This window comes from Apium graveolens, chromosome 9 (genome assembly GCF_009905375.1).
Source record: "Apium graveolens cultivar Ventura chromosome 9, ASM990537v1, whole genome shotgun sequence".
Taxonomy (NCBI): domain Eukaryota; kingdom Viridiplantae; phylum Streptophyta; class Magnoliopsida; order Apiales; family Apiaceae; genus Apium; species Apium graveolens.
This window is the reverse complement of record NC_133655.1, coordinates 260,068,478-260,087,026: the sequence shown is the minus strand read 5'-3', so window position 1 is coordinate 260,087,026 and position 18,549 is coordinate 260,068,478. Positions and strand designations below refer to the sequence as shown.

At 31.4% G+C, this 18,549-nt stretch overlaps 2 protein-coding genes and 2 long non-coding RNA genes across 4 annotated transcripts; all 4 read left to right on the top strand.

Moving 5' to 3' along the window:
- The first annotated feature begins 2,170 nt into the window (after positions 1–2,170).
- On the top strand, positions 2,171–3,420 carry LOC141683622 (uncharacterized). The gene is made up of 3 exons (XR_012560379.1): positions 2,171–2,244; positions 2,899–2,984; positions 3,326–3,420. It is a non-coding gene; the product is annotated as an uncharacterized LOC141683622 (long non-coding RNA).
- A 4,081-nt stretch (positions 3,421–7,501) lies between these two features.
- Positions 7,502–8,872, top strand: LOC141687298 (uncharacterized). The gene is made up of 3 exons (XR_012560985.1): positions 7,502–7,555; positions 7,668–7,787; positions 8,268–8,872. It is a non-coding gene; the product is annotated as an uncharacterized LOC141687298 (long non-coding RNA).
- Positions 8,873–15,901: 7,029 nt separating this feature from the next.
- On the top strand, positions 15,902–16,231 carry LOC141686210 (uncharacterized). The gene has a single exon (XM_074491260.1). It carries the CDS (start codon positions 15,902–15,904, stop codon positions 16,229–16,231), a length of 330 nt encoding a protein of 109 aa, XP_074347361.1.
- Positions 16,232–16,395: 164 nt separating this feature from the next.
- On the top strand, positions 16,396–16,824 carry LOC141686209 (uncharacterized). The gene has a single exon (XM_074491259.1). It carries the CDS (start codon positions 16,396–16,398, stop codon positions 16,822–16,824), a length of 429 nt encoding a protein of 142 aa, XP_074347360.1.
- The last annotated feature ends 1,725 nt before the right edge of the window (positions 16,825–18,549 follow it).

Below are 18,549 nucleotides of genomic sequence, written 5' to 3'. Positions count from 1 at the left end.
CCGCGGGAGTGGGGCACTGAATCCAATTTAGACTTTAGGCATCAATATTGGGCTTAAATGACTGTTGTCTTCAAAAATCTCAGAATAACACCAAATTGTAATATGTTGTTAGACCAGAGATTTTGAATGCAAAAACTGAATTTTATTATAAAATCCAAGCTCTTACCTTAGTATATCTGAAAATTAAAGTGAATAACTGTAATGAATTTTTCGAGTTTTGTAAAACAAATCTCGATTTTATTAAAGAAAAAGTGAATAAAAGTAGGGGATGAAGATAAATATGGAGATAGAGATAGGTAGAAAGGGTGAAAAAGAAGGTAGGGCGGATAGGGTTAGGTGAAATTAGGGCGGCCGACTCTCATGCGAGAGAGAGAAGTTATTTTAATTAATGGTTACTATTAACTTCAACAATAATTGTCCAACATAGATCTTTGTCATGGATATTATTAGTTACCAACAACATTTTTTGATTTGCATGCAATATTTCGGAAAGATGTAGTTGATGAAAACATATTTTATTTGGTGTTTGCTGAAACAACATAGACCATAGAAATGTTGTAATTTCAGAGAGAGAAGAGTTTATGGATTTAGAAATGTGAATTGGTATTTCTGTAATTGATTTTAAAACTTTTAGTTATGACATGCAGCAAATTAACAGAAAAAATGCTCACCGGCCAGCATGAGTATTTGTACAGGCTGATCATGTAAACCGCAATCTTTTTGTTATATCTACACTTAAACCTGTATTAAGTAATATCGGATAAAGTTATAACCTTATTTAGGTATAAATTTTGTCAATCGTAATTTGGGGCACGGTCGTAAAGTAATATTCTCGCTAAGAGTATCAGATAAAAAAAATTAGAAAGTTATCAAGGGCCCAACTAAAATATAAAGTAATAATTTCAGAATTATATGTATATTTACGTACTCGGCCTGACCCGATTAAAAACCCGGTTAAAATTTGATTATTCTAATATATTTTTTTATATATTTACATTTATTATGAATATAAATAATACTTTATGTTGTAAGAGATATGCCTGGACTTTAACAAGACGAAGACATTTTGTCAACCCTAAGTAAGTTATATTGTTATCTTAATTTGTATTTTGTACTTGTAACATTTTGTACTTCTAACAGGTTATAAGGTTATAAGGTTATCAGAATCGAGTATAAGGTGTCAATTTCGAATTTCTATTCACTTATACAATCTTTTCTGAGTATAATTTATGTTTTTTTATTTAATTTAATTCTTCATTTTTATTTGAATTTCTGAAATTACTTGCAGAAACAATGAAGAAAGTGCTCACCCCGTCCATGTGTAGTTTCCAGGTAATTCTTCATTTTATTGCGATTTAATTAATTGAATGCGATCATCATATATACATGTACGTTGTTTGTTTTATTGACTGCGATCTTACTGTGTTGTTTTGTTGCGCTTGAGTATGTTCATTCGACATGGATTTATTGCTCTATTTATCGTTGTTAGTTGTACTCGAAGAATTTAGTGTTTGATTTGATATTGTTCTATTGGTATAACTGCTATTGTTTATTTATACGTATAGTGTGATTTTGTAATTAATAGAATGTTATGGTGGGAGCAATTTATGAACATTTTTACTTTATTTAGTTCAATTGAATATTTATGAGTCGAATCTAGACTTGATTAATTAATGAGTCAAGTAGAATATTTAGACTAGAGCTTGAGAAACCTTATTCGAAAAGAGAATATAATTTGGGGACCTCTCTTGAGGTGTCTAGTTAACCATTATATAAGCCATAGGGATCGAGTCCGCTTAGTTTTATTAGGATATATTACCTTTTTTTTGTAGACTATTCTGGTGGAAACTCATATATTTTTAAGGAGCGAGCGACCCTTATTAATGGTAAATTTCTTCATGATCATATTTTCATTTGTATGATTATTTGCGATGAGGATTAATGATCGATTGAGCCTAATATGGAAGATGCAAAGTGATACTTAGTGCTTTGTCAAGTGGGTAGTGCTTTGTCAAGTGGGTGCAGAAAAAATAATTTTGTTTTACTTTCTATCAAGAAGAAATTTCACAAAAAATAAGTATGACTGTAAATTTGTTAGATTAAAACCATGTCTTTAAAGGGCCACGCCAGGTCTGTTTCTAATGTTTGTTTTCATATATTCTGATTGGTTAGGCTTATACTCGCTATCTGGAAGCGGAACTGCACGTGTTACTAGAAGAGAATGCACTCCTGCAACATGCTTTGGTAAGCAGGACACTGGCTACAACTTTGTTTCTGTAAAACCAATCTGCATGTTTATTATTAGTTCTCTTTTTGACTAGTGCATACATATACAAGAAGCAACAAAGAGGATAAAGCAGCAGGCATGTTGACCACATACTAATCATTTCATATAACAATGCAATACACACAGACACTGTAATTTTGCAGACAATGGAATTTTCACGAATCAAGTTCATAAATAATTTCTTTCATATTTTTATTTCTTATAATCCCCAACAGAAAGTGAGGCAACTTGAAATTCCTAAATAAAATTACAATTTGCAGATTAGTACATAGTGATGATTTGCATATGAAAAACATTATTGCTTTTGAAGATTCAGTTATTAGAACAACGGGTAATGTGAATTTTACATTGGATATGCTATGGAAACCTATGTAACCTGATGCAAATTGCTCAAAAGTTCTATGATAATAGTAGCTCTAATTATCGTTGTTAGTTGTGTATAGAGATTTTCCTATAATCCCCATACCTTATACACATGCGTACACTCAAATATAGACACTTTTGGTGAATTATGCCAACCAGTGAACCTTTGACAATTAAAATTAGATATTATTAATCGGTTTTTTTTATGTTATCATCATGCTAACTTCTGGATGGAAATTATGCTTCAGGTTGCATTTTGAGATGCCAAGCATTATGGAGGAATGTATTTTGATTGTGTCGAAAGCAGCTGTGGGCACTTACATGTTCTGCTTGGGTAAGTTCAAAGCACTAATTCCCGAGTCCATCGTGTAACTTCTTCATAGCTACATACAATTCCACATACACACACACATTATCTGGACATTAGGCCAAGTAAAAAAACAGATCAGTGCCTAATAAGGAAAGTGGTTTAGTTACCTGATGATAGCAGTTGCAAGTCTGCAAGCCTTCATTAAAAAAATAATTAAGGTTATTTAGGACGGATTTATTACACATTATAATCTAATCTGTGACTCTTCCTGATTAGATATAATATCTGAATTTGTTGTAGACATCCTTACATATAGCCAGATTCTCTTCATATATATGCTTTGCTTACTGCTATGCATATTTCAGGTTTATTCATGGCAATTAATAAAAAGATAGATGAAAATTGGTCGATTGGAGTCCCTATTACCGGCATCCTTTGGAGGTTTATCATGGGACCAATGTTGGGGCCTTGCCTGTCTTTATTTAGGATTAGATGGTGAAGTGTTAAAGGCAACAATAATCCAGGTACTGACTATTTCGTAATGATACGTAGAAACTATAAACTCAGTGTTAACGAATTGATTTTGTTCAATGGCGATCTAACTACATATATTGTGAATGTTATTTTAGGCGACACTTCCTCCAGCATATTTATCTTTCTATTATGCTCAAGAATATAGAATAGATATCGATTGCATTAGCCATGGGTAATTACTGTTTTTGCCACTGAAATGATACGTATAAACTATAAACTCAGTGTTAACAAATTGATTTTGTTCAATGGCGATCTAACTACATATATTGTAAATGTTATTTCAGGTGACACTTCCTCCAGCATACTTATCTTTCTAGAATATAGACTAGATATCGATTGCATTAGCCATGGGTAATTACTGTTTTTGCCACTGAAACTCTTTCCTGTATTTAGAGATCTACAAACTTATACTACTTAAAACCCAAGTAATACATTAATATATATATATATATAAAAATATATAAATACAGTCATATAAATATATATATTAATATAAATTTGTGTTTGATCTGATATTGTTCTATTGGTTTAACTGCTATTTTTTATTTATACACACAGCGTGATTTTGTAATTAATTGAATGTTATGGTGGGAGCAATTTATGTTTTATGGGCTCGAACATTTTTACTTTATTTAGTTCAATTGAATATTAATGAGTCGAATCTGTAGTTGAATAAATTAATGAGTCAAGTAGAATATTTAGCCTAGAGCTTGAGAAACCTTATTCGAAAAGAGAATAGAATTAGGGGAACTCTGAGGTGTCTAGTTAACCATTATATAAGCCATAAGTATCAAGTCCGCTTAGTTTTATTAAGATATATTACCATTTTTGTATATGATTATGGCCGAAACTCATATATTCTTCAGGGGCGATCCACCTCTATAAATGATAAATTTTCTCATGTATCATATTTTCAATTGTACTGGATCATCTGGGATGATGATTAATAATCGATTGAGCCTAATATGGAAGATGCACAGTGGTGATACTTAGTGCTTTGTTAAGTGGTTGCAGAAAAAAAATATTTTGTTATAATTTCTATTTAAGAAGAAATATTCACAAAAAATAAGTACGAATCATGGTCTTTAAAAGGGCCACACCAAGTCTGTTTCTAAAGTTTGTTTTCATATATTCTGATTGGCTAGGCTTATACTCATGACTTGGAAGCGAAACTGAACGTGTTACAAGAATAGAATGCACGTCTGCAACAAGCTTTGGTAAGTAGGACACTGGCTACAACTTTGTTTTTGTAAAACCAATCTGTATGTTTAGTATTAGTTCTCTTTTTGACTAGTGCATACATAAACAAGAAGCAACAAAGAGGATAAAGCAGCAGGCATGTTGACCACGTACTAATGATTTCATATATCAATGCAATACGCACATACTCTGTAATTTTGCAGACAATGGAATTTTCCCGAATCAAGTTCATAAATAATTTCTTTCATTTTTTTTTCTTATAATCCCCATCAGAAAGTGAGGCAACTTGAAATTCCTAAATATAATTACAACTTGCAGATTAGTACATAGTGATGATATGCATATGAAAAATATTATTGCTTTTGAAGATTCAGTTATTAGAACAACGGGTTATGTGAATTTTTACATTGGATAAGCTATGGAAACCTATGTAACCTGATGCAAATTGCTCAAAAGTTCTATGATAATAGTAAGAGAATCAACACATGGAAGTAAGTAATTTGAAGATTATATCTAAATGTTCATAACTACATAAAGAATGGAAATTATTAATACTATAGAGGGCTATATATCATTAATGTTATACAGGCTGAAAGTCAAGATGGATTATCATTATTAAACAAACCTTACCAGTAACTTTCTTATCTTCAACAGGTAGAATCGCAGGATACACTTGCCCTTTAATGCTAAACCTATGACTAAATGGAAGAAAGATAAATTGAAGCCGTAATCAGTTAGACTAGTTAGAGATGTATACCTAACTGAAAGTCCTAAAATGAAAGCCCTAAAATGGAAATTTAAATCTAATCACCTGCAAAATTAAAACAGTATAAATAAATTGAGAGTAGAAAATCAAATTCAAGAAAAGGAGTTTTTAATTAATAGTTTATAATTTCAGTTTACAATTTGATTTTTGTTAAGAGCGAGTGTAGTGTTTGTACTTTGTACTGCATTACTTGATATATGGTCTTGAAACTGCATTATTTATAATGCATTATTTGTACTGCATTATTTGAGATGAGTATTATTTGATATATGGTCTTGAAACTTAATCCTACTTTGTTGTTACTGGAAAATAATTGTAGCTCGCCAAAAAATATTCGAAGTTTGCCGTAAAAAGCATCCCTCCTGTAATAATTGCAGATCTACCGGTGCTTTAAAGGTGAATTTGAATATGTTTGCAGATGTGGGTAGATGATGGAGGGATGGGGAAAAATGAATGGGGGATGGAAGACAATAAAGTCAACCACCACAAGTAGAACTGTAGATATGCGTGTAGTGTATAAAGAAGAAATCTACAGTGGATACCGTCCACATTCATTTTTGGTTATAAGTAATACTTGGAAATAAATGTCAATAAGGAAAATATTACAGGAAATAGAACATTGAAACATGATAGGAGCATATATAACCTAATAAAAATTTTAGCTCTGTTTCTGGCCCCCAAACTCTACCTATTATATTCAATGAATTTAAATTAAAAAAATGTCGTGTCCCCATATTTGTGCCAACCGCCAAATGGTGTTGCCAGGTTCTAAGTCTTTCAAAGTGCCAAATCTGATACTTGGATATATTTGAATTTCCGTACCCGAGTCCAATTATTTAAAGCAGCTGCACCTACTGGATCTGGTAATTCCCAGAATAATATATGGGTGCAGAAAGCAAATATAAAGATAATTACTCTAGTCCCTTAAATATCTCTCTAAAGCCCCTATTAATCTTTTTGCATAGTAGAGAACTTAGTTCTTTCCTCTTCGGTAATTGTTCATATTCCCAATTGAATACTTTTCGCTTCAGTAATTGTTCAGATTCCTTATTGGCCCATATGATTTGTAGATATATAGTCTTATTTAGTTATTTTTCCACGACTGTTGATGAAATTTACCTTGGTGGATGAATGAGGTCTCAAATATAATGTCTTGATAACTTCTAATCAGGGTCTTCATTTTGACCTTCCAGTCTTCTGTTGTAGACAACAAGGAATTCTTAGATGTGTACAGGCTCCTTTATTTCTTCCCCTTCTATAAATCTTAGTACCTTATTCTTACCAACCTCAGAGCTCCACTGCTGCTTATATTTGATGTTTTTGGATTCGACTCATAAGCTGTAATCCGATTTCTGACACAATACACCAGCATCGCAAAAGATTTATATTTCTCATTACACAAATACATGAATCACTATTTCTTTTCGGTAAAACGCAGAACATACATAAAAATCTTTTAAGAGAATAATACCCAATATTCGATGTTCCGATCAAGAGTTTAGGCAAACTAATTTGACCCATCTAACTTTGGATGACAAATTATATTGAAACTTTTCCACAATTATGTTTCTCAAAACAGACACCACTTCTCCCTGTTGTGTGGTACAACAATTAAAGTGTACAACATGTAGACTTTCTTGCACTACTACTGCCTCTTGTGCCCTCTGGCATTGAAGTGTATAATGGTTATGTGCAGACTTTCTTGCTGGTAATTGCAATCTATGTAGTTAATTAGGTTGTAGTCTTAAGTTGTTTTTTTGGCTCGCTGTTTAAGTGCTTCTAACGACAACTTGCTCTTTGAAATATCTCTCTGTAAGTGATCCATGATAGAATTTTCTTGAGAATATAATTTCTGGGTTGTGGTGCATTACAGAATGACCAAAAAATGTACTTTAGAAACTATAAACAAAAGGGCGAATATAGTTTTAAGTTTAAAATGTGCCTTATGTATTTGTTGAGTGAGTGATTGAGTAATCAAGTTATGCTGCTTAATATACAATACCGGGCGTAATCTTAATTATATTCCTAAATGTTTTCTGAAGGTTCCCAGGCCTTATAATGCAAGCGAGGAGGAATCTCTGTTTGTTTTCCCAAGGTATATACCAATTATCGTTATATTCACGTTGCAGTCTTTTTATTTGAAATCATAGTACCGATAACTTGATGCAGGTTTTAAAATTTTCTCTAGTTTTGCTCCTCTGCTTCAGTTGAAACAAATGGTCATGCAAGAAACGAAGGATGGAGAGTTGATCATAATCCTCCTCCCAAGAAACAGAAGGATTACCGCGAAAGACTTCAGAGGAAGATTTAAAGGAGTGGCCCTACAGGTTAACTTTTGATGTATTTTCCTATTAATTTACATGACAAGTATATCCTAGTTACGCACGGTTTATTTAAAAGTACTTTTTTGCAGATATATTGTTTTTTTCCCTTTACAAACACGGCCTTAATCGGTATTTAAAAATAAATAAATTATATAACTGCAAAAGATAGTGATTGTTTTGCAAGTTTCCAAATGCTATATGCTGATTGGATCCATGGACGCCTCCACATGTTTGATAACTTTGAGATGATACGAACCTATGGTTATAGAAACATTTTGTACTTGGTGAAGTTGTATTATCTCTTTTGTAGTTTGCCTGTGTATATGTTCTCACATCTAAGATCATATTTGTAGGTATAGAAATGGCAGGACAGTAAAAATTGTAGGCAAATGGTTTCTTGGGTACATGAATGTTGGTGATTATTATCAATCCACATATATTAATATGAATTTGTTGACAGCTTTCTTTCTTTGTCTTCCATAGTTATGAGTTTCGACTTAGGGTTTCTCTTTCATCTTGTGGGAATCTCAACATGATATCGCGCATCAGGAACATTGACAACAGCCTTTAGTTTCTCATTTGGCTACCATACATATTTGTCTGTTTCGGATATCTGGTATGCACTGACATTTTTGAACCTAAATACTCTGTCACTGGTTGTAATGTGTTGTGACATGAAATAAAACAAAGATCATAGAAACAGGACTGGGCTAAGTTGGCAGTGACATTTAAGTACCTATTAAAACCTCTGCTATTTGTAAATGGTTGACGTTTTCGTGCTATGTATGTATGTCATTTAGTAATCTTTTGCATATCACCAAAATGGTGCTAGTGAGTACAATGCTACATTTTCAACTCCCTCTCACTGTTAGTTTCTAAGGGAATATATTACTTACTTAAAAGTAGAAGAGGCTTATGCTAAACGCTGCTTTAATATTTTTTTGAAAGCATTTCATTTGTTTTAAGTAGGTGAAATAAAGTTAAGTGCATTTACCTTTTATCAACACAATATGAGAGAAAAATGATCATACTGACACGTTTAAATTACTGCCACATTTTAGTACATGCACAATACATTTAAGTTATAGTTGAAATTGTCAAGGAACCAGTTACTCTAAAAACTCAAGGTATTAGAGAATGGCCCTTTACAGGATCTTATATTATTCTAACACTCCCCCTCACTCGAAAGCCCATTTATGGGTCGAAGAGTGGATCACGGGCGCCCATCTTTGGGGCATAAATTTGTCTTTCGTGTCCCTCTTAAATTGTGAGAAATGTTGGGGTTGGCATGGATCGAACCTGAGTCCTCTGCCGGCCTGAGCTCTGATACCATGTAGAGGAACCAGTTACTCTAAAACCTCAAGGTATTAGAGAATGGCCCTTTACAGGATCTTATATTATTCTAACAGAAACACATGTGTGCGTTATGTTTTACATAAGTGACACTTGAAGGCTTTTCAGATGTGCCATTTAGACACTTCTCCTTCTCAATGTTATTTTGATCATTTGCCACATAATAATAAAGGAGAAGGAATGTAGACTTTGCGATCTTGTTGCTTAATTAGATTTCTTGATACTATGAAGGCTTGCCGGAGTGAAATTTACAGTATTTAGCTCGTCCTCTTTTGTTTCTGCTACCTGGACTGACCAAAATTCATATGGTTTACAGTGAAGTGAGGATAGAAGGTTTGGAAACATTGGATTATCTAGACAACCTGTCTTATTGAAAATGCTTCACTGAACAAGGAGATGCAATTACTTTTGAATTTGAGGTATAGTCTTATGTGTGGTTCCCTAGTACTTAGTTTTTTACTTCAATAGTGCACAATAAATGAGCATAGTTGTCATCATCTCCCGTTTAGTGACACTCTTCTTCGAATTAAGGGATGTAAAAACTTAATTATGAACTAAGATTAGTGGAGGAAAATATGTGCAGTAAATCTCCTCATAAAACGTATATCAATTTTAGATATATAGAAGGGAGGAATATGAAATTTCCAGACTCTATTCACTTATACAATCTTGATTATCTATGTGTGTGTGTATACTGTGTGTGTATAGATATGATTGTGGCACAGTTAGACCATTGGACTGAATTATTTTACCATCTTTAAGTTTGTTCTGTGATTTTTTTTTAATTTTATTATCGAACTGCTACTTCTACTTCATAAATTTTTGAAATACTTGCAGAAACAATGAAGAAAATGCTCCATGAATCCCCCTCCCCGTTGACATATAGTTTCCAGGTAATTGTCCATTCTTTTTAAATTAATGCAAGATTTGTAATATTTGTTGTTATTTTTTTTAGATATTTTTATTTGCTATTATTTTATTTTTATTATAGAAATTCATGCAACTAAAATCAATAGATTTTTTGCAAAAAAAATAGATAAATCTCACTAGAATTGAAATACTACCCCACATAATACCTATGTGATCAGTGCAACCATATTGAGAGGTTAAGAAACATAGTGTCTTACCCATCATCGAGACTCATAAATCACATTTGTTTCATGCAAAAGTAGTCAATTTTTACCTTTTAAGTATTCACATTTGGAGTTATAAATCTCATATGGATACTCTAAATACCATATTTATTATTTAGTCATTTATACCTTTGAGGTATCAATTTTTTTGGGTACGTATTCCAAATTACTCCATTGGAGACCGGTCACAACTCATTCTGAATGGTTTACATAGTTAATGTATGTTATATCTTTTACCGACAATATTAAATCATACATATTTTACTTATTCATGGAAGTGGTGTGCATGACTGTAACATGAGAAGGTCTAGTTTTGCTCCTCCGCTTCAGTTGAAGCAAATGGTCATGCAAGAAACGAAGGATGAAGAGTTGATCATTATCCTCCTCCCAAGAAACAGAAGGATTACTGCGAAAGACTTCAGAGGAAGATTTAAAGGAGTGGCCCTACAGGTTAACTTTTGATGTATTTTCCTATTAATTTACATGACAAGTATATCCTAGTTACGCACGGTTTATTTAAAAGTACTTTTTTGCAGATATATTGTTTTTTTCCCTTTACAAACACGGCCTTAATCGGTATTTAAAAATAAATAAATTATATAACTGCAAAAGATAGTGATTGTGTTGCAAGTTTCCAAATGCTATATGCTGATTGGATCCATGGACGCCTCCACATGTTTGATAACTTTGAGATGATACGAACCTATGGTTATAGAAACATTTTGTACTTGGTGAAGTTGTTGTATTATCTCTTTTGTAGTTTGCCTGTGTATTTGTTTTCACATCTAAGATCATATTTGTAGGTATAGAAATGGCAGGACAGTAAAAATTGTAGGCAAAGAGTTTCTTGGGTACATGAATGTTGGTGATTATTATCAATCCACATATATTAATATGAATTTGTTGACAGCTTTCTTTCTTTGTCTTCCATAGTTATGACTAAAGAAATATTAAATGTGTACAGGCTCCTTCATTTTCCTAGTCCAGATACCATGACTAAAGTTCATTTAATTTTATCTGAACAACAGATAGTAAGATTGCAGTTTTCCAGTGTACTGGGCCTAGCTCTCACTTTCTTCCATTGTAAAGGTTAACGTTCCCATTGGGTATAAAACTGGTCTCATAAGTTTCTGTAGCAAAACTTATGTTATTCCATGTGACCACATATTCTCATAAGCCTTAACTTCTTTTTTCTGACTGCTGCTTTGAATTCGTAATTGTTTCCTTTTTGACAATGATGTTCACTAAATAAATGTGCTTCTGTGATTGGTTTGTGTACTTTTCTCTTAACTTCCTATAGCAGATATAGACGCTACTCTATCCCCTGATAATGGCCGTACAGTATTTTCAGAGTACATTTTCTTGTTGAATATGGACTTGGGATATTTGTTTGATATGAAATTAAACTAACAGCGCCATAAATTAAATAGGGATTAATGTCTGTCTTTAAGGAAAAAAGTGCTTATCCATGTGATATGTCCAAACTGCATATGTATATGCATATTAAATGAACACAAGTATGTTAAACGTAATAAAAGGGAGCCAGGTCGTCTTTCACTTTGCTTGGTTTATAGTACTACTTGTATTGTCATATTAGTTTTAGTTGGTATCTGTGATGAGGGAAGATAAAGTGAAAACTCATTTGATGAAGTATTGGATCATATATACACCACCTGATTATAGCATGTGCTTGATTATAATGATCTTTTCTTTTTTACTACAGAGGGGTATAAGCACAATTTTTTGTGGGGAATGTTTCGACGATGTCATGGAAAGCTTAGAAGTGCAATAGAAGGAAAGGTAGTTAAAGACGTGAATATTGATGATGATGTCGACATGCTAGGCGGGGAACTTTTGGGACCGTTGATGTGTTATTCCAAAGCATTCATCAGATTCTAATTCTGCCAGAATTCCTAGAGATTGAACTAAATGTTATTCAGCGGATTCGTAGAGATTTTGACCTAAACGATATTACTTCTGAACCTAAGTCAAATTCCAATTCTGCTGAAGTTCGTAGAATTTATTCTTACCTGAACGACATTTTACACGACGACGGTTAACATTATAGATTTTAATGTTTTATTTTTCAAAATAAGTTAGTAATGTTTATTTGTTTGAAATAAATGCTACTTTTCAAAGTCTTTTACGATTTTACTTTGAATTTTTTTTATAAAAAATACGGTTTCCAAACAAAAGTAACCACGTACAAATTCTTTATTTCAAAAAAAAGTCATGTACAATAACTTTCTTATTTTGAATTTTGACATTATTCATGGTAAGCGATTGACTATTAATTTATGTCTAATCTATAAGATCAAATATAGTCATCTTGATGAATTCGTATTTATGAGTATTTTAATACAATGAAGTTTTTATATTTAATAGTAATACAAAATTAAAGATATTAACAATCAAAAGTGTGTATTGGCAAACGTGTCCAACATAAATAGGACACGTTTTTAGAGACAGGGCGAGTACGTTTTTTGTGAAACATTTTTACTGTCCAAGTAAAAGCCTTCAACTCACTAATCAACAATCATGGAGCAAATGTCAATTTTACAATGTTGACAATTAAAAGTCAAGAAAGTTAACAAGATTTAAAAACCCAACCTGCAGTCAGATTATGTACCTTGTTCAAGTATAATGTTTTCTTTCACATTCGGGTAAAGTACAAATTGCTTCTGATAATGTAAAGATAATTAATAACACCAAGTATACCGGTTTTTAGCCCTATATGGTACATGGGTAGAATATTGTTTAAAATGGCACGACATGTAAAAACAGTCCAAATAGTATGTAGAAACGCATAAAATGGTAACGTTTAGCTAAAACACTAAATTGCTTAGCGTGTTGGTTGTTATTAATACTATTTTTTTCCTTTTTTTGTCCATGACGCTAGATGAACTTGTGTTTGAGGTTTTTAATTTTTTTTTGTTATGCTAAACGTTACTTAAGTTAGATCGCTTTAAGTAACGCTTTCCCCAATTTTTTCTAATTGGATTGTTGTGCATTTTACTAAGTTTTAATATTTTTAAAATTTTAACGGGGCATTTTGAACCCTACAAAATTCAAAACTGCTAAATTAGATATTAGAATTTTAATTGGAGTTTGATTTCTAAAATCCTGAATTCTATATCAGTGTACCAATTATTAATTTATTATTTTAATATTTCAAAAATCTAAATGGAAGTTGTTGAACTTTAGGAGCCCGTAAGGTTTATCTAGTGCGCACCCGATGGGTAGCGGCCGCCGGTTACCTACGTTAAAAAAAAATTGTTCAAGATTGTTAAATTAGCTGTCATTTATTAAAAAAAATTGGATATTCAATTAGTTTATTAATTAAAATCCAAAAAAAATTATAATAATAATTAAAACTGAATAAATACGTATCAAGATAAATCAAATCATAGTCTTTTTGAACAAAACTACGATCGTTGATCGGATCTTTCACTGTTGTATATTTCTCGCTCGCATTGTTGACATATACATCATTTTATAAAGACAATCCAACAATCTGTTGAAATTGTGAGAACACAGAAATTTGACGTGTCGAAACGCATTCGAACAATTAATAATAGTCGTAATCTGATAGGACCCCTATCAATGAACCAATATACGAAATTTTGTAGATCTACGATTCCAGAGAACAAAACAAACAAACTAAACTCTCACAATGAGAGAGAACAAAACACAATATATAGTTAAGAAAACCTATACATAGAACTAAAACTCTTAATGAAGAGATAGATTTATTTGAAGTAAATAAAAATTAGGAAAAATTATCAAAACAGTGTTTATCATTAACCAATCGAAAAAATAAGAATTAAGGTTTTGCGAAAGAGAGAGATAGGAGGGCAACTAGTTTTTAAATATTTCTAATATCCAAAGTGAATTATTGAACCTAAAAAATTTATTAAATAAGGATACACCCCTAAGTTTATAAATATTAATTTAAAAATGACTATTGAAAAAATAATATTAAATAATATTTACGGCCGAAAAATAGCACACAATAAGAAATTTAAAATAATAATAATAATAATTTATATACTACGTGTAATTTTATAATACAAAATTAAGTTAGCAATTAAAAAATATAAAAAAAATATTAAATTTTTTATTATTTAAATTATTTAAAATTATAACCTTAAAAATATTTAAAATTACTCATATAAATTACAACAATCAAACAAACATGATATTAATATACTATCAATATCAATTATAGCAATCAACTAAACATACGTCATATGATATTAGTTTCATATATCGTTAACCCAATACCACCTTCCAAACCCTTGCCATTCCCCTAACAAGTGAAATGACCTCCTGAAGATAAACTCTTAATTAGCGCATGGTTGAATGTGTCGATTGATCCCTTGATCGGGGCGAATAAAAAAGGTGAATTTTGGGATCAAATTTGTAACTATTGTGAATAAAGTAATCACGGTATTATCAAAAGAGGGGTAATATCTATCAAAAAAGGTGGCAACGAATAAATGAAGGGGCTTAGCAATATAGAACATGTTATGAGGAAGCTGTCTCAAAAATGGGGAGTGGTACAAATTTGGACAACATAATTGCGGCAGCTCATGGTTTCCATAAAACTAAATACAATAAGAAGTTTAATTTTGACAAGCATTGGAATGATCTAAAGAGATATCCTAAATGGAGACAGCCTAAAGAGACAAATAATGGAAGTGCAAAGAGAACTAAATTTAGTGATTTTGGGAACTACTCATCATTGATGAATGAAACACCAACAGATGAGAATGTTGTTGAATCACCGGTTCGTCCTAAAGGTACAAAAGCAGCTAAGAGGGACGGGAAAAAAAGGCAGAGTTTAATGATCTTAAAAAAAAGATTATGAAGAAATAAAAGCTAGTTTATGCAGGAGATTAGATCTAATGGCAGAGTTCAATGAACTTAAGAAAAAGAGGAGGCTAGGATAGAGAATGAATCAGATATGCAACTTCTTACGCTTGATACTAGTATAATGAAAGAGGCTCAACGAGAGATTTATGCCAAAATTATTGAGGAAGTCAAATCAAGACGCAGGTGGAACTAGCCATTGGAATCTAGTTGCTTGTTTATTTTTATTTGGAATTAGTTGTTGGAAACTAGTTGTTCGTTTGATTCTGTTTGGAATAAGTTCTTGGAAGCTAGTTTTTGTTTGTTTCTATTTGGAACTACTCGTTGTAATTTAGTTCTTGTTTATTTTTAGTTCGAACTAGCCGTTTTCTTTTATTATTTTTATCTCCTATAAAACATGTCTGTTCTTTGTGATAGTCTGCAACTCATTTTTTTCATTCACAGTGCAATCAAAATATATACTACGGATGAGAACTCTGATATGTCTAAAGAATTTATTGAAGAAGGCTCGTCAACCACGACTAAACGAGTGATATGCAAAGACCGCGAAGCGGGTCATGAACGATTGGAGAGAGATTATTTTGCTCAAAATCCAGTATACCCTCTAGATACATTCCGACGACGGTTTCGAATGGGAAGACACGTGTTCCTTCGAATTGTGGATGCTCTTTCAAATTTTGATCCATATTTTCAGCAGAAGGTTGATGCATTGGAAAGAAAGGGCCTATCACCTTTACAAAATTCACGGCGGCCATACGCATGTTGGCATATGGAATTGGAACGGATGCGGTTGATGATTATGTGTGCATTGGTACGTCCACTGCAATTGAATGCTTGAAAAAATTTGTTACCAATATTATTTTAATTTTTGAGAGTGAATATTTGCGAAAGCCAAACTCAAATGATGTACAACGTCTCATAAAAATGGGAAAGGCTCGCGGTTTTCCCGGAATGATGGGGAGTATTGACTACATGCATTTGCAGTGGAAAAATTGCCCTAAAGCATGGAAAGGGATGTTCATGAGGGGTCATAAAGGAGTTCCAACAATATTGCTTAATGTTGTTGCCTCATCGGACCTATGGATATGACATGCATTTTTTGGAGTTGCTGGTTCTAATAACGACATGAATGTGTTAGACCGATAACCGATATTTGATGATGTACAAGAAGGTCGTGCTCCTAAGGTAAATTACAATATTAATGGTAACAACTATAACATGGGGTACTATCTAACAGATGGAATCTATCCTGAATGGGCTACGTTCGTGAAACAATTCCACGCCCACAAGGTGAAAAGAGAAAATTGTTCTCCAAATATCAAGAAGGTCATCGAAAAAACGTAGAAATGACATTTGGCGTGTTGCAATCTCAATTTGCAATTGTACATGATCCAACACAATTTTGGGATAAAGAAGATCTCGCTAAAATAATGAGAGCGTGTATTATACTACATAATATGATCGTTGAGGATGAGAGAGACACATACGTCACTCCCTTTGGCGCTTTACCATCTTACGATGATGCAACATATGGCTTACCGCCTCCAAACTTAGGCGAAGAATCTTTAGCCTCTAATGAAATGTATATCGGAAGGACTATCCAACTTTGTAACAGGCAGAAACATCGTCAACTACAATTCGATCTGGTTGAGCATATCACAATGTTCCATAATAATGATTAACTAGCTCTGTAGCCCGTGCAATGCACGGACATGCTCTATATTGGGCGAATCGATATTATTTTAGTTTTTCTTGTTGATAATATTTCATGTTGTCCCCCCTCCTAATGATGATGGATTTATTTTTGTATATGAGTAGATTTTTATTTTGATGACATTGGTGCAATAGTGTTTATCTACAATTAACGTAGAGACTTGTAGTGACATTTCTTGTTTTTTACTGTTAAGGACGATCCATGGAAATTTTTTAGAAATTTTAGTAATTTTACATAATATAGTTGTTTGTTTACATAAGATTTTATTTTATAATTGTTATTTGAATTTTAGTATTCTTCAATTTTAATTTCCGACCTCAGTAACTCTTTCCCCTCTCTCAAAAAATATTAATAAATCCACATCTCACGGCATACTAGGCGCTTTCGGGTTGTATTTTAATATGTAAACTTTACCAAGATTATTTATTTTAGTTAATATTATCCGTTCATGCCATAATGACGGAGTAAAATACCAATATAAACCAACATTATCATATATTTTATGAATTATGAAGACCATAAGTTAAAGGTTTTTTTTACATAAATTCACACATACATATACATATATATATATATGTGTGTGTATATATTATATATACATATATATATATATATATATATATATATATATATATATATGAAAGCCCATAATTTATTTATTTTTGTGTAAATACAAAAATATAATACTTAAAGTATGACATGGTTAGATATAAATATATATTCAGTTAGAGGTATCAATGATTCTGATCCACATAATCATATTTAATATATAAGTTTATCTAGTTCATTTGTTTGTAATATTTAATTCGCAAATGTTTATAATAGATCTAAATATTAGTGTTAATGTGATAAATATGGTATATGTCAGTCAACTGTGTTATTAAAGGTCACTGGTAGGCTCTGATAATATCATTAAAATTAATGACGAACAATAATATTTTGTACAAATAAAATTTATTATAATTTAAATGTACTACCACTTTTTATAAATAACATGATTTTGTACTCAAGTTTCTCATGTATTAATATTATTTATTTTGTTATAATATTATTATTATTATTATTATTATTATTATTATTATTATTATAATTATTATTAATATAATATAAATAATAATAATTATTATTATTAGAATTTTTAATATATATGTTTTATAAACCTGCTATTAAAATGAAATATTTTTTCTTTTTAATGAAATTTAAAATTATTACTATTAATATTAATATTTAATTTTACTTTATATTTAAAATTCACTTATTTATATTATTAATTTGATAATTAATAATGTATGTATTCTCGTTTTTAGAATTTAACTTACGTTAAAAATAAGGACAATTTTTGTAGACAAAAAAATTTGAATCATTAACTAAAAGGGAAATTTAAGGGAAATTTCATTTGAAGATGAGGGTTTTTAATTTTCGGAGCAAATAAAAAGGATAAGACAATACTACGCCATGCCAAATAGAAAAATAAACTGAGGGTAATATAATATTTTTTATTGTCTTGCTCTGATAATTAAGAACCTGCTCTGAAAATATAACATCTCTAACTAAATTATTATATATATACATATATACGTACATACGTACATATGTTTGGATGTATGTATGTATACATGCGTGCATGTATTTCTATAATAATTAGTTATAAATGAATATGTATATATTAAGTATGCAATTATTAATCTATATT